At 46.8% G+C, this 13,272-nt stretch overlaps 1 protein-coding gene across 3 annotated transcripts in view; it reads left to right on the forward strand.

The window, feature by feature from the left end:
- The window catches only part of LOC135542224 (voltage-dependent calcium channel subunit alpha-2/delta-2-like), a 261,612-nt gene that overhangs the window by 55,486 nt on the left and 192,854 nt on the right, over positions 1–13,272 (forward strand). For all 3 annotated transcript variants that reach the window (XM_064969028.1, XM_064969026.1, XM_064969027.1), the window contains exon 3: positions 305–421. In XM_064969028.1, coding sequence (XP_064825100.1) covers positions 305–421 — 117 coding nt within the window. The remainder of the gene's footprint in view (positions 1–304; positions 422–13,272) is intronic.

Consider the following 13,272-nt stretch of genomic DNA (forward strand, 5'->3'; position numbering starts at 1 on the left):
TTGTATTTGTCATCCCTTTCCACTAATGGATCGTGGATATTTAGCTTGTGTTTGTAGTTAGTGGCTGGCTTGATGTTACCCCACAAACCTCAGCTGGTTTGGTTACACTGTTCGATAAAGGACCGTTCTGTCCTATTAGCTACAGTAAATGACCTGCCAAGTATGTACTATGTTGAAAATGGACAGCATAGCAATGGCCAGTGTTTTCGTGCCACGTTCAAAATAAACATGGGCTCCTATGACCCAGTTCATCAACTGACAGATATTCTGAACTGACCTTTGACTCCTGTGTTCCCTTTTGTAGATTTACAATGAGAAGAAGAGCCAGTTTGACATCAAGAGGAACAATCCCAAGGACCTGGTGGAGAGGGTGGCACGAGACATCGCCAAGCTGCTCACTAGCAAGAGGAGAGCCCTGGAGGTAAGATGATGCTCCTGCCGCACCTGACAGAGAGGAGACATTCTGGGAGGGGAATAGTTATTTCCATATAGGAACATGCTGGAGGGGTTAGTTTCATATCTTCTTAAAGGGTTCGAGGGTTTGCAAGGGAACGAAATGCCCTTGAAGATAGTTGTGCTATTCGAGTGACTGAAGGGAAAGATCCAGAGAGGAGGAGGGGGAGTGTTTTAGAGGTGACCGTTGAGGGGAGACAATTATTTCCATCACAGGCCCTCTGACTGGTTTGTTTCATGCACCCGGTGCCGAGTCCCCCCCCCCCTCCAAGAGAGAGCAGAGAGAAAATATTCCAAATCAGATTGGATATTTCAAAAAGCCTACCATGTTACGGAGCATGATAGATTCACTGTTTGAACTGATCCCGAAAAATGTGATTTGTAAAAAAACGAAAGAGATTCTGCTTTATTAGGCTGTCTAACAAAGCAGTTCATTGCTTGTTTGGCTCAAATCGCCTGCGCCTTCACATGTGCAGGACACTGTGAAAGCGCCATTATACCTAACCAGATCTGCGTTTGATGATCAGAGTTTTGTATTCATTATATTAGAGCTTCGTTGGTGCATTTTCTGTAATGTTGTCAGCAAATGTCCTCTGAAGGGAATTAGAGGTTAGAGTTCACGAACATTTGCACGCTGCATGTTCACACATTGAGGGTAAACACACACACCCACCCACACACACCCACCCACCCACACACGCACACACACGCACACACAGTGCAGAGATGCACACATAGAGGAGCTCTAAAACCTACAGGAAGAGTGGAGCCATAGAGCCATACTGCTCTGAGGGGGGATGAGAGAACGAGAGAGAGAGAAAGAGGGATGTCTTTATTCTTTTGGAACGTCTGTGAGTGTAATGTTTACTGTTCATTTTGATTGTTTATTTCACTTTTGTTTATTATCTACTTCACTTTCCTTGGCAATGTTAACATGTGTTTCCCATGCCAATAAAGTCCTTAAATTGAACTGAAATTGAATTGAATTGAGAGAGAGTGTATGAGAGAGAGAGAAAGAGGGAGATAGAGAGAGAGTGTATGAGAGAGTGGGAGAGAGATAGGGAGAGGGAGATAGAGAGAGTGTATGAGAGAGAGTGAGATAGAGGGAGATAGAGAGAGAGTGTATGAGAGAGAGTGAGATAGAGAGGGAGAGGGAGATAGAGAGAGAGTGTATGAGAGAGAGTGAGATAGAGAGGGAGAGGGAGATAGAGAGAGTGTATGAGAGAGAGTGAGATAGAGAGGGAGAGGGAGATAGAGAGAGAGTGTATGAGAGAGAGTGAGATAGAGAGGGAGAGGGAGATAGAGAGAGAGTGCAGGGCGTTGTGGTGGAGGAAGGCTGTAGACTACTCCTCTCTCCTTCTGTCTGTCCTGCCCTCAAAGGTGCCCTCAAGGCAAAAGTGCTGCTGTTTTCACCAGCCAAGCCTCTTGAATGGACAGTCGAGGATAGATTTTAACAACAGGGTGTCTTACAGGAGAAGGCACAGTAACACCGAGCATCACAGAACAGCCTCTTAAAGGGACAGGCAGCATGGCTAATTCTGTAGCACGGACCCTTAAAGGGGGAAGGTACTGTATCACAACGTGCCCCGTAGTCATGCCGTGCGTGGGAATGAAATTGGACTGGCACTGACCTTCCGGCCCGTTTTGGCAGGGGTGCCCTGTGAGCTCAGTGTAGTGCAGTGCCCACGCCTCTCCCCTCCCCATGCCTGTGTGCCCATCGTGCCCTTCGTTCCCATCCCCCTGTTGGCCTAACCTCCTGGACCACACTGTCACCTCACATCCCATCTCCACTGCTCACTCAGGAGGGAGCAGAGCAAAAGAGGTGAAAAAAGAGAAGGGATGGAATGAGAATGTCCACCCGAGGCTCAGGAAAAACCAGCGAAATGATGTTCAGAAATTCATAGATTTAAAAATGAGCAACAAGGCAGAGAGAGATGGAGGGTGAGAGAGAGAGGAGAGAGAGCGAGGCAGAGGGAAAGAAATGGAGGGAAAGTGCGAGATGGAGTAAGAAAGAGATGGAGAAAGTGAGAGATGGTTGGAGAGAAAGAGCAAGAGAGAAAGGGAAAAAATTTGAAGAGCAAAAGGAAACGAAAAAGAGCAGGAGTAACGAGAGGAAGGAGAGAACAGGGGAACGAGAGGACAGAGGATGGAGAGAACAAAGATGGAGAGAACAAAGATGGAGAGAACAGAAGGTGGAGAGAACAGAGGATGGAGAGAACAGAAGGTGGAGAGAACAGAGGAAGGAGAGAACAAAGATGGAGAGAACAGAAGGAGAGAACAGAGGATGGAGAGAACAGAAGGTGGAGAGAACAGGAGGAGAGAACAGAGGATGGAGAGAACAGAAGGTGGAGAGAACAGAGGAAGGAGAGAACAGGCAAAGGAGAGAACAGGCGAAGGAGAGAACAGAGGATGGAGAGAACAGAAGGAGAGAACAGAGGATGGAGAGAACAGGTGAAGGAGAGAACAGGCGAAGGAGAGAACAGAAGGAGAGAACAGAGGTTGGAGAGAACAGGCGAAGGAGAGAACAGAAGGAGAGAACAGAGGATGGAGAGAACAGGCAAAGGAGAGAACAGAGGGAGGAGAGAACAGAGGAAGGATAGAACAGAGGATGGAGAGAACAGGCGAATGAGAGAACAGAAGGAGAGAACAGAGGATGGAGAGAACAGGCAAAGGAGAGAACAGAGGATGGAGAGAACAGGCAAAGGAGAGAACAGAGGATGGAGAGAACAGAAGGAGAGAACAGAGGATGGAGAGAACAAAGATGGAGAGAACAGAAGGTGGAGAGAACAGAGGATGGAGAGAACAGAAGGTGGAGAGAACAGAGGAAGGAGAGAACAGGAGAGAACAAAGAAGGAGAGAACAGAAGGAGAGAACAGAGGATGGAGAGAACAGAAGGTGGAGAGAACAGAAGGATGGAGAGAACAGGGAAGGAGAGAACAGAGGATGGAGAGAACAGAAGGAGAGAACAGAGGATGGAGAGAACAGGTGAAGGAGAGAACAGGCAAAGGAGAGAACAGAAGGAGAGAACAGAGGATGGAGAGAACAGAAGGAGAGAACAGAGGATGGAGAGAACAGAGGATGGAGAGAACAGGCAAAGGAGAGAACAGAGGGAGGAGAGAACAGAGGAAGGATAGAACAGAGGATGGAGAGAACAGAGGATGGAGAGAACAGGCAAAGGAGAGAACAAAGGAAGGAGAGAACAGAGGAAGGAGAGAACAGCGGAAGGAGAGAACAGAGGAAGGAGAGAACAGAGGAAGGAGAGAACAGAGGAAGGAGAGAACAGAGGGAGGAGAGAACAGAGGGAGGAGAGAACAGAGGGAGGAGAGAACAGAGGAAGGAGAGAACAGATGGAAGGAGAGAACAGATGGAGGAGAGAACAGATGGAGGAGAGAACAGAGGGAGGAGAGAACAGAGGAGAGAACAGATGGAGGAGAGAACAGATGGAGGAGAGAACAGAGGAAGGATAGAACAGAGGGAGGAGAGAACAGAGGAAGGAGAGGACAGAGGAAGGAGAGAACAGATGGAGGAGAGAACAGATGGAGGAGAGAACAGATGGAGGAGAGAACAAATGGAGGAGAGAACAGAGGGAGGAGAGAACAGAGGAAGGAGAGAACAGAGGAAGGAGAGAACAGAGGGAGGAGAGAACAGAGGGAGGAGAGAACAGAGGAAGGAGAGAACAGAGGGAGGAGAGAACAGAGGGAGGAGAGAACAGAGGAAGAATAGAAGGGAGGAAGGAGACAAAATAGGGAGGAGAGAACAGAGGGAGGAGAGAACAGAGGAAGGAGAGAACAGAGGAAGGGAGTCATTTTCTGGTCATTTCTGGTCACAGTTAATCTATTTAATTTCACCGAATGATAAATTATTGCGCTAAACAGAAAATGAATGACATTAGCTGAATCAATTCTGAATCAACTCCACTAGGGATTCATACAGTTGAAGTCGGAAGTTTACATACACCTTAGCCAACTACATTTAAAATCAGTTTTTCACAATTCCTGACATTTAATCCTAGTAAAAAATAGTAGAGAGAATGATCTATTTCAGTTTTTATTTCTTTCATCACATTCCCAGCGGGTCAGAATTTACATACACTCAATTAGTATTTGATAGCATTGCCTTTAAATTATTTAACTTGAGTCAAACATTTCGGTAGCCTTCCACAAGCTTCCCACAATAAGTTGGGTGAATTTTGTCCCATTCCTCCTGACAGAGCTGGTGTAACTGAGTCAGGTTTGTAGGCCTCCTTGCTCGCACACACTTTTTCAGTTCTGCCCACAAATGTTCTATGGGATTGAGGTCAGAGCTTTGTGATGGCCACTCCAATACCTTGACTTTGTTGTCCTTTAAGCCATTTTGCTAAAACTTTGGAAGTATACTTGGGGTCATTGTCCATTTGGAAGACCCATTTGCGGCCAAGCTTTAACTTCCTGACTGGTTACTTGAGAGTTTGCTTCAATATATCCACATAATTCTCCTTCCTTGTGATGCCATCTATTTTATGAAATGCACCAGTCCCTCCTGCAGCAAAGCACCCCCACAACATGATGCTGCCACCCCTGTGCTTCACGGTTGGGATGGTGTTCTTCGGCTTGCAAGCCACCCCCTTTTTCCTCCAAACATAACGATGGTCATTATGGCCAAACAGTTTTATTTTTGTTTCATCAGACCAGAGGACATTTCTCCAAAAAGTATGATCTCTGTCCCCATGTGCAGTTACAAACCGTAGTCTGGCTTTTTTATGGTGGTTTTGGAGCAGTGGCTTCTTCCTTGCTGAGCGGCCTGTCAGATTATGTTATTTTTTTTATGAGGTCTTGGCTGATTTCTTTTGATTTTCCCATGATGTCAAGCAAAGAGACACTGAGTTTGAAGGTAGGCTGTGAAATACATCCACAGGTACACCTCCAATTGACTCAAATGATGTCAATTAGTCTATCAGAAGCTTCTAAAGCCATGACATGATTTTCTGGACTTTTCCAAGCTGTTTAAAGGCACTGTCAACTTAGTGTATGTAAACTTCTGACCCACTGGAATTGTGATACAGTGAATTATAAGTGAAATAATCTGTCTGTAAACAATTGTTGGAAAGATTACTTGTGTCATGCACGAAGTAGATGTCCTTAACCGACTTGCCAAAACGGTAGTTTGTTAACAAGAAATTTGTGGAGTGGTTGAAAAACGAGTTTTAATGACTCCAACCTAAGTGTATGTAAACTTCCCCCTTCAACTGTATATAGCGTGAAGTGGAACCAGACTCCTGACATGCTGTCGTGTGTGTGTCCCTGTGCGCCACCAGAAGCGATCAGGATACGAAGGTTGGAAAAAATAGGAAACCCTCACACTGCTCTTGATAGTATCACTGCTCTTTAATAAGATATACGTGTCGGCCTCAAGGCCTTCATCAGCTCTGACAAAGGCCTCGAGGTTGATATGTAAAGCTTATTAAAGAGCAGTGATCCTATCAAGAGCAGTGTGAGCGTTTCTTATTTTTCCTCATCTTCTTCAACTCTTACCATGCACCTGCAGAAAAGGACACGTCGGTTGATATATCAAAACAATCTCTGAACCAACTATATTAATTTGGGGACAGGTCGAAATGCAGCACATGAAACACTCATGGGCATTTAGCTAGCTAGCTTGCTGTCGCTGGCTAATTTGTCCTTGGGTATAAACATTGGGTTGTTATCTTACCTGAAATGTACAAGGTCCTTTTTTTTCTTGTGTCTTTGTAGAATTTGGACCCATTTTAAGTCACACCAAATCATGTGTTCTCTGCTCCCACAATTAATCCCCAGATCAAAAGGGGAAACCTAGTTAGTTTCTAGTAATCTCTTCTCCTTCAGGCTTCTTCTGTGGACTTTATATGGCGGTTGGCAACCAACTTTAAGGTGGATTGCCACCACCAACTGGACTGGAGTGTGGACCTCAGTTCATCTTTAAACCACCCACGTGGGTATTTGCATCTAAAAACCAATGAGGAGATGGGAGAAGCGGGACTTGCAGCTCGTCAAGCATCAGAAAAAATAGAACCGCTTGTATTTTAGCGCCAGGCTACGCAGATGTTCGTTGACGAGAGCAGTTTGGATGAGATGATGGAATAACGTGTGGTGCTGCTTTTCATGCCGGAGAATTTCTACTCCCTCCTTCCTAGTTATTTACTCCCATGAAAGTGGCGAGAGTATGTTTATTCCACTGATGAACAAATGCAAAGTGACTCTAAATGCTTCGTTCCAAACTACTGGGAATGGAAACAAACTGATGATACTCTTCAAGCTCTCTCATATACAGTCATGTGAAATTGTGTCCCGTCGAATGCCTCGTCCCACTGGGCTCCGATGTCAACTCAATGTCCATTCCACATTGGTTTAATGTCATTTCATTGAAATGACGTGGCATTTCCGATGTTGACTCAACCAGTGTGTGCCCAGTGGGATGCTCTGAAACAACTGTGTTGTGGTCCGTCCGTCTGGCTCCTCTCTTCCCTCTTCTTCTCACTCTCTCATGTTGCTGTCAGCGTTCGGCATTAAATCAGCCATGTCCAAAGTAAGATATTAAGTTGTGTTGTCAAGCAACACAATGAGTCACTCTCCCCGTATTAGCCATGAGTTTTAACGAGCTGGCCCGGCAGTGCCAGGAGCTACTCCAGAATGATACAGTACACTAATGAACTAAACCCTGGTCTGAACTCTGTACGCATTATTCTGTTACATGAAAGGGGGCCTCAGCAACCAACATCCTGTGGAATAGAGGGGCACACGAGAGAGAGAGAGAGAGAGAGAGAGAGGGAGAGAGAGAGAGAGAGAGAGAGAGAGAGAGAGAGAGAGAGAGAGAGAGAGAGAGAGAGAGAGAGAGAGAGAGAGAGAGAGAGGGAGAGGGAGAGGGAGAGGGAGAGGGAGAGAGAGAGAGGGATATCTTAGTGGCTGAGACTCAGATATGCTTGTGTGTTTATGGGTGATGGTACTCTCCTGCACGTTTGTGTGTGTGTGTGTGTGTTTCGCAAGTGTGCGTGTGTCTGCGACAAGTGTGCGTGTGTCTGCGACAAAGTGTGTTATCTGAGCGGCAAGGCACACAGCTAGCTGTACAAGAGGCGGTGGTTTGACAGCCTTTTAACAGCTAGTATGAAAGGGAACAGAGCTCCCCATGTAACCTGTTGTGGGTATAAAACGCCAGGCAGAAGTGATTCCTGTTAGAGTGATCTGGGTCTGCCTCTCTCTTCCCGGGCTTCTTTGATCGCATCTCCTCTTCCCTCTGCTCTGTGTCAAGGCAGTGGCTAGACGTTCAGTTGGGCCTCTGTGTCCCTGTGAACCAGGCCGGGTGGATGTTTCTGAACATCCACCAGGCTGTCAATCAAAGCCTGTATGCCGAGGAGGCAGCATGATAAGGATGTCGATCAGGGACTTCTGGTTGGGGATTCGTCAAAGCACAACGAGAAGTGCCTAGAGCTACACGGTGTTACGGTCGCGTCGCATTCTGATCAGTGAGAGGGAGTAGCAGCAAACACAGCCGCTGTGAAAGCCGGTCCGGGGATTTTTCACAGAAGGGCCTGTTGGAATAGAAGAAGGGACCGAGGTTGATTGGATCCAGTTCTACACGTCTCTGTACATCTCCACTATAACGAGTTATAGTCGGCCAACGGATGGATGCCTCTAGGCTGTTTTGTTTTATACACCTATCACTTTTGCTGGGTATTTCTTGTCATGGTCGCAGGGCTTAAACCTTTCTTTCCACCAGACTAAGCTCCATGACAACAAGTAGGACAGATATCAAGCCACTGGGGGACAAAAATCGAATGAAATTGTATTGTTCACGTGCGCCGAATAGAACAGGTGTAGACTTTACAGTGGAATACTTTCTTAGGAGGCCATTCCCAACGGTACAGTTATAAAGTAAGACAAATATGTGCGGGGAAAAAAGTCAATAGTAACACAATAGAAACAGTAACACGGCTATATATGAGCAGTGGTGTAAAGTACTGAAGTAAAAATTGGGGTACTTTAAATTGGGGTACTTTAAATTGGGGTACTTTAAATTGGGGTACTTTAAATTGGGGTACTTTACATTGGGGTACTTTAAATTGGGGTACTTTAAATTGGGGTATCTGTACTTTACTTTACTATTATTTAGTTTTTTTGACAACTTTACTTTTACTTTACTACATTCCTAAAGAAAATACTGTACTTTTTTACTCCATACATTTCCCCTGACACCCAAAAGTACTCGTTACATTTTAAATGTATAGCAGGACAGGAAGATGGTCCAATTCACACACTTATCAAGAGAACATCTCTGGTCATCCCTACGGCCTCTGATATGGCGGACTCACTAAACACATTTATTTCGTTTGTAAATGATGTCTGAGTGCTGGAGTGTGACCCTGGCTATCTGTAAAAATAAAATAATTATTAGTATTCATACTTTTACTTTTGATACTTAAGTGTATTTAAAACCTTTTAGACTTTTACTCAAGTAGTGTTTTACTGGGGGACTTTCACTTTTATTTGAGTCATTTTCATATAAGGTATCTTTACTCTTACTCAAGTATGACCATTTAGTACTTTTCCATCAGTGTATACAAGGAGTACTAGTACCGAGTCAATGTGCAGGGGTATGGGGAAGTTGAGGTAATACAGTATGTACAAGTAGGTAGGGATAAAAGTGACTAGGCAATCAGGATATACACTACATGACCAAACGAATGTGAACACCTGCTCGTCAAACATCTCATTCCAAAATCATGGGCATTAATATTGAGTTGGCCCCCCCCCCTTTGCTGCTATAACAGCCTCCACTCTTCTGGGAAGCATTTCCACTACATTGCTGTGGGGACTTGCTTCCATTCAGCCACAAGAGCATTTGTGAGGTCGGGCACTGGCGATTAGGCCTGACTCGCAGTTGGCCTTCCAATTCATCTCAAAGGTGTTCGATGGGGTTGAGATCAGGACTCTGTGCAGGCCAGTCAAGTTTTTCCACACTGATCACGACAAACCATGTATGTATGGACCTCGCTTTGTGCACAGGGGCATTGTCATGCTGAAACAGGAAAGGGCCTTCCCCAAACTGTTGCAAGTTGGAAGCACAGAATTGTCTAGAATGTCATTGTATGTTGTAGCGTTAATATTTCCCTTCACTGGAACTAAGGGGCCTAGCCCGATCCATGAAGAACTGCCCCAGACCAATATTCCTACCCCACCAAACTTTACATTTGGCACTATGCATTGGGAGAGTTAGCGTTCTCCTGGCATCCGCCAAACCCAGATTTGTCTGTCAGACTGCCAGATTGTGAAGCGTGATTCATCACTCCAGAGAACGCAGTTCTACTGCTCCAGAGTCCAATGGCGGCGAGCTTTACACCACTCCAGCCGACGCTTGGCATCGCGCATGGTGAGCTTAGGTTTGTGTGTCGCTGCTCAGCGTGGGGGCAGAGTCTAGTGAGTGTGTGTTGGAGTGTCAGTGTAGTATGTGTGAGTGTGGGGGTAGAGTCTAGTGAGTGTGTGTTGGAGTGTCAGTGTAGTATGTGTGAGTGTGGGGGTAGAGTCTAGTGAGTGTGTGTTGGAGTGTCAGTGTAGTATGTGTGAATGTGGGGGTAGAGTCTAGTGAGTGTGTGTTGGAGTGTCAGTGTAGTATGTGTGAGTGTGGGGGCAGAGTCTAGTGAGTGTGTGTTGGAGTGTCAGTGTAGTATGTGTGAGTGTGGGGGCAGAGTCTAGTGAGTGTGTGTTGGAGTGTCAGTGTAGTATGTTTGAGTGTGGGGGCAGAGTCTAGTGAGTGTGTGTTGGAGTGTCAGTGGAGTATGTGTGAGTGTGGGGGCAGAGTCTAGTGAGTGTGTGTTGGAGTGTCAGTGTAGTATGTGTGAGTGTGGGGGCAGAGTCTAGTGAGTGTGTGTTGGAGTGTCAGTGTCGTATGTGTGAGTGTGGGGGCAGAGTCTAGTGAGTGTGTGTTGGAGTGTCAGTGTAGTATGTGTGAGTGTGAGGGCAGAGTCTAGTGAGTGTGTGTTGGAGTGTCAGTGTAGTATGTGTGAGTGTGGGGGCAGAGTCTAGTGAGTGTGTGTTGGAGTGTCAGTGTAGTATGTGTGAGTGTGGGGCAGAGTCAAGTGAGTGTGTGTTGGAGTGTCAGTGTAGTATGTGTGAGTGTGGGGGCAGAGTCTAGTGAGTGTGTGTTGGAGTGTCAGTGTAGTATGTTTGAGTGTGGGGGCAGAGTCTAGTGAGTGTGTGTTGGAGTGTCAGTGGAGTATGTGTGAGTGTGGGGGCAGAGTCTAGTGAGTGTGTGTTGGAGTGTCAGTGTAGTATGTGTGAGTGTGGGGGCAGAGTCTAGTGAGTGTGTGTTGGAGTGTCAGTGTAGTATGTGTGAGTGTGGGGGTAGAGTCTAGTGAGTGTGTGTTGGAGTGTCAGTGTAGTATGTGTGAGTGTGGGGGCAGAGTCTAGTGAGTGTGTGTTAGAGTGTCAGTGTAGTATGTGTGAGTGTGGGGGCAGAGTCTAGTGAGTGTGTGTTGGAGTGTCAGTGTAGTATGTGTAAGTGTGGGGGTAGAGTCTAGTGAGTGTGTGTTGGAGTGTCAGTGTAGTATGTGTAAGTGTGGGGGTAGAGTCTAGTGAGTGTGTGTTGGAGTGTCAGTGTAGTATGTGTGAGTGTGGGGGCAGATTCTAGTGAGTGTGTGTTGGAGTGTCAGTGTAGTATGTGTGAGTGTGGGGGCAGAGTCTAGTGAGTGTGTGTTGGAGTGTCAGTGTAGTATGTGTGAGTGTGGGGGTAGAGTCTAGTGAGTGTGTGTTGGAGTGTCAGTGTAGTATGTGTGAGTGTGGGGGCAGAGTCTAGTGAGTGTGTGGTAGAGTGTCAGTGTAGTATGTGTGAGTGTGGGGGTAGAGTCTAGTGAGTGTAGTATGTGTGGAGTGTGGGGGTAGAGTCTAGTGAGTGTGTGTTGGAGTGTCAGTGTAGTATGTGTAAGTGTGGGGGCAGAGTCTAGTGAGTGTGTGTTGGAGTGTCAGTGTAGTATGTGTGAGTGTGGGGGCAGAGTCTAGTGAGTGTGTGTTGGAGTGTCAGTGTGGGGGTAGAGTAGTAGTGTGTGTTGGAGTGTCAGTGAGTGTGAGTGGGGGTAGAGTCTAGTGAGTGTGTGTTGGAGTGTCAGTGTAGTATGTGTGAGTGTGGGGGCAGAGTCTAGTGAGTGTGTGTTGGAGTGTCATTGTAGCATGTGTGAGTGTGGGGGCAGAGTCTAGTGAGTGTGTGTTGGAGTGTCAGTGTAGCATGTGTGAGTGTGGGGGCAGAGTCTAGTGAGTGTGTGTTGGAGTGTCAGTGTAGTATGTGTGAAGTGTGGGGGTAGAGTCTAGTGAGTGTGTGTTGGAGTGTCAGTGTAGTATGTGTGAGTGTGGGGGCAGAGTCTAGTGAGTGTGTGTTGGAGTGTCAGTGTAGTATGTGTGAGTGTGGGGGCAGAGTCTAGTGAGTGTGTGTTGGAGTGTCAGTGTAGTATGTTTGAGTGTGGGGGCAGAGTCTAGTGAGTGTGTGTTGGAGTGTCAGTGGAGTATGTGTGAGTGTGTGGGGGCAGAGTCTAGTGAGTGTGTGTTGGAGTGTCAGTGTAGTATGTGTGAGTGTGGGGGCAGAGTCTAGTGAGTGTGTGTTGGAGTGTCAGTGTCGTATGTGTGAGTGTGGGGGCAGAGTCTAGTGAGTGTGTGTTGGAGTGTCAGTGTAGTATGTGTGAGTGTGAGGGCAGAGTCTAGTGAGTGTGTGTTGGAGTGTCAGTGTAGTATGTGTGAGTGTGGGGGCAGAGTCTAGTGAGTGTGTGTTGGAGTGTCAGTGTAGTATGTGTGAGTGTGAGGGCAGAGTCTAGTGAGTGTGTGTTGGAGTGTCAGTGTAGTATGTGTGAGTGTGGGGGCAGAATCTAGTGAGTGTGTGTTAGAGTGTCAGTGTAGTATGTTTGAGTGTGGGGGCAGAGTCTAGTGAGTGTGTATTGGAGTGTCAGTGGAGTATGTGTGAGTGTGGGGGCAGAGTCTAGTGAGTGTGTGTTGGAGTGTCAGTGTAGTATGTGTGAGTTTGGGGGCAGAGTCTAGTGAGTGTGTGTTGGAGTGTCAGTGTAGTATGTGTGAGTGTGGGGGTAGAGTCTAGTGAGTGTGTGTTGGAGTGTCAGTGTAGTATGTGTGAGTGTGGGGGCAGAGTCTAGTGAGTGTGTGGTAGAGTGTCAGTGTAGTATGTGTGAGTGTGGGGGCAGAGTCTAGTGAGTGTGTGTTGGAGTGTCAGTGTAGTATGTGTGAGTGTGGGGGCAGAGTCTAGTGAGTGTGTGTTGGAGTGTCAGTGTCGTATGTGTGAGTGTGGGGGCAGAGTCTAGTGAGTGTGTGTTGGAGTGTCAGTGTAGTATGTTTGAGTGTGGGGGCAGAGTCTAGTGAGTGTGTGTTGGAGTGTCAGTGGAGTATGTGTGAGTGTGGGGGCAGAGTCTAGTGAGTGTGTGTTGGAGTGTCAGTGTAGTATGTGTGAGTGTGGGGGCAGAGTCTAGTGAGTGTGTGTTGGAGTGTCAGTGTAGTATGTGTGAGTGTGGGGGTAGAGTCTAGTGAGTGTGTGTTGGAGTGTCAGTGTAGTATGTGTGAGTGTGGGGGCAGAGTCTAGTGAGTGTGTGGTAGAGTGTCAGTGTAGTATGTGTGAGTGTGGGGGCAGAGTCTAGTGAGTGTATGTTGGAGTGTCAGTGTAGTATGTGTAAGTGTGGGGGTAGAGTCTAGTGAGTGTGTGTTGGAGTGTCAGTGTAGTATGTGTAAGTGTGGGGGTAGAGTCTAGTGAGTGTGTGTTGGAGTGTCAGTGTAGTATGTGTGAGTGTGGGGGTAGAGTCTAGTGAGTGTGTGTTGGAGTGTCAGT

This window comes from Oncorhynchus masou, chromosome 6 (assembly GCF_036934945.1).
Source record: "Oncorhynchus masou masou isolate Uvic2021 chromosome 6, UVic_Omas_1.1, whole genome shotgun sequence".
NCBI classification, from domain to species: domain Eukaryota; kingdom Metazoa; phylum Chordata; class Actinopteri; order Salmoniformes; family Salmonidae; genus Oncorhynchus; species Oncorhynchus masou.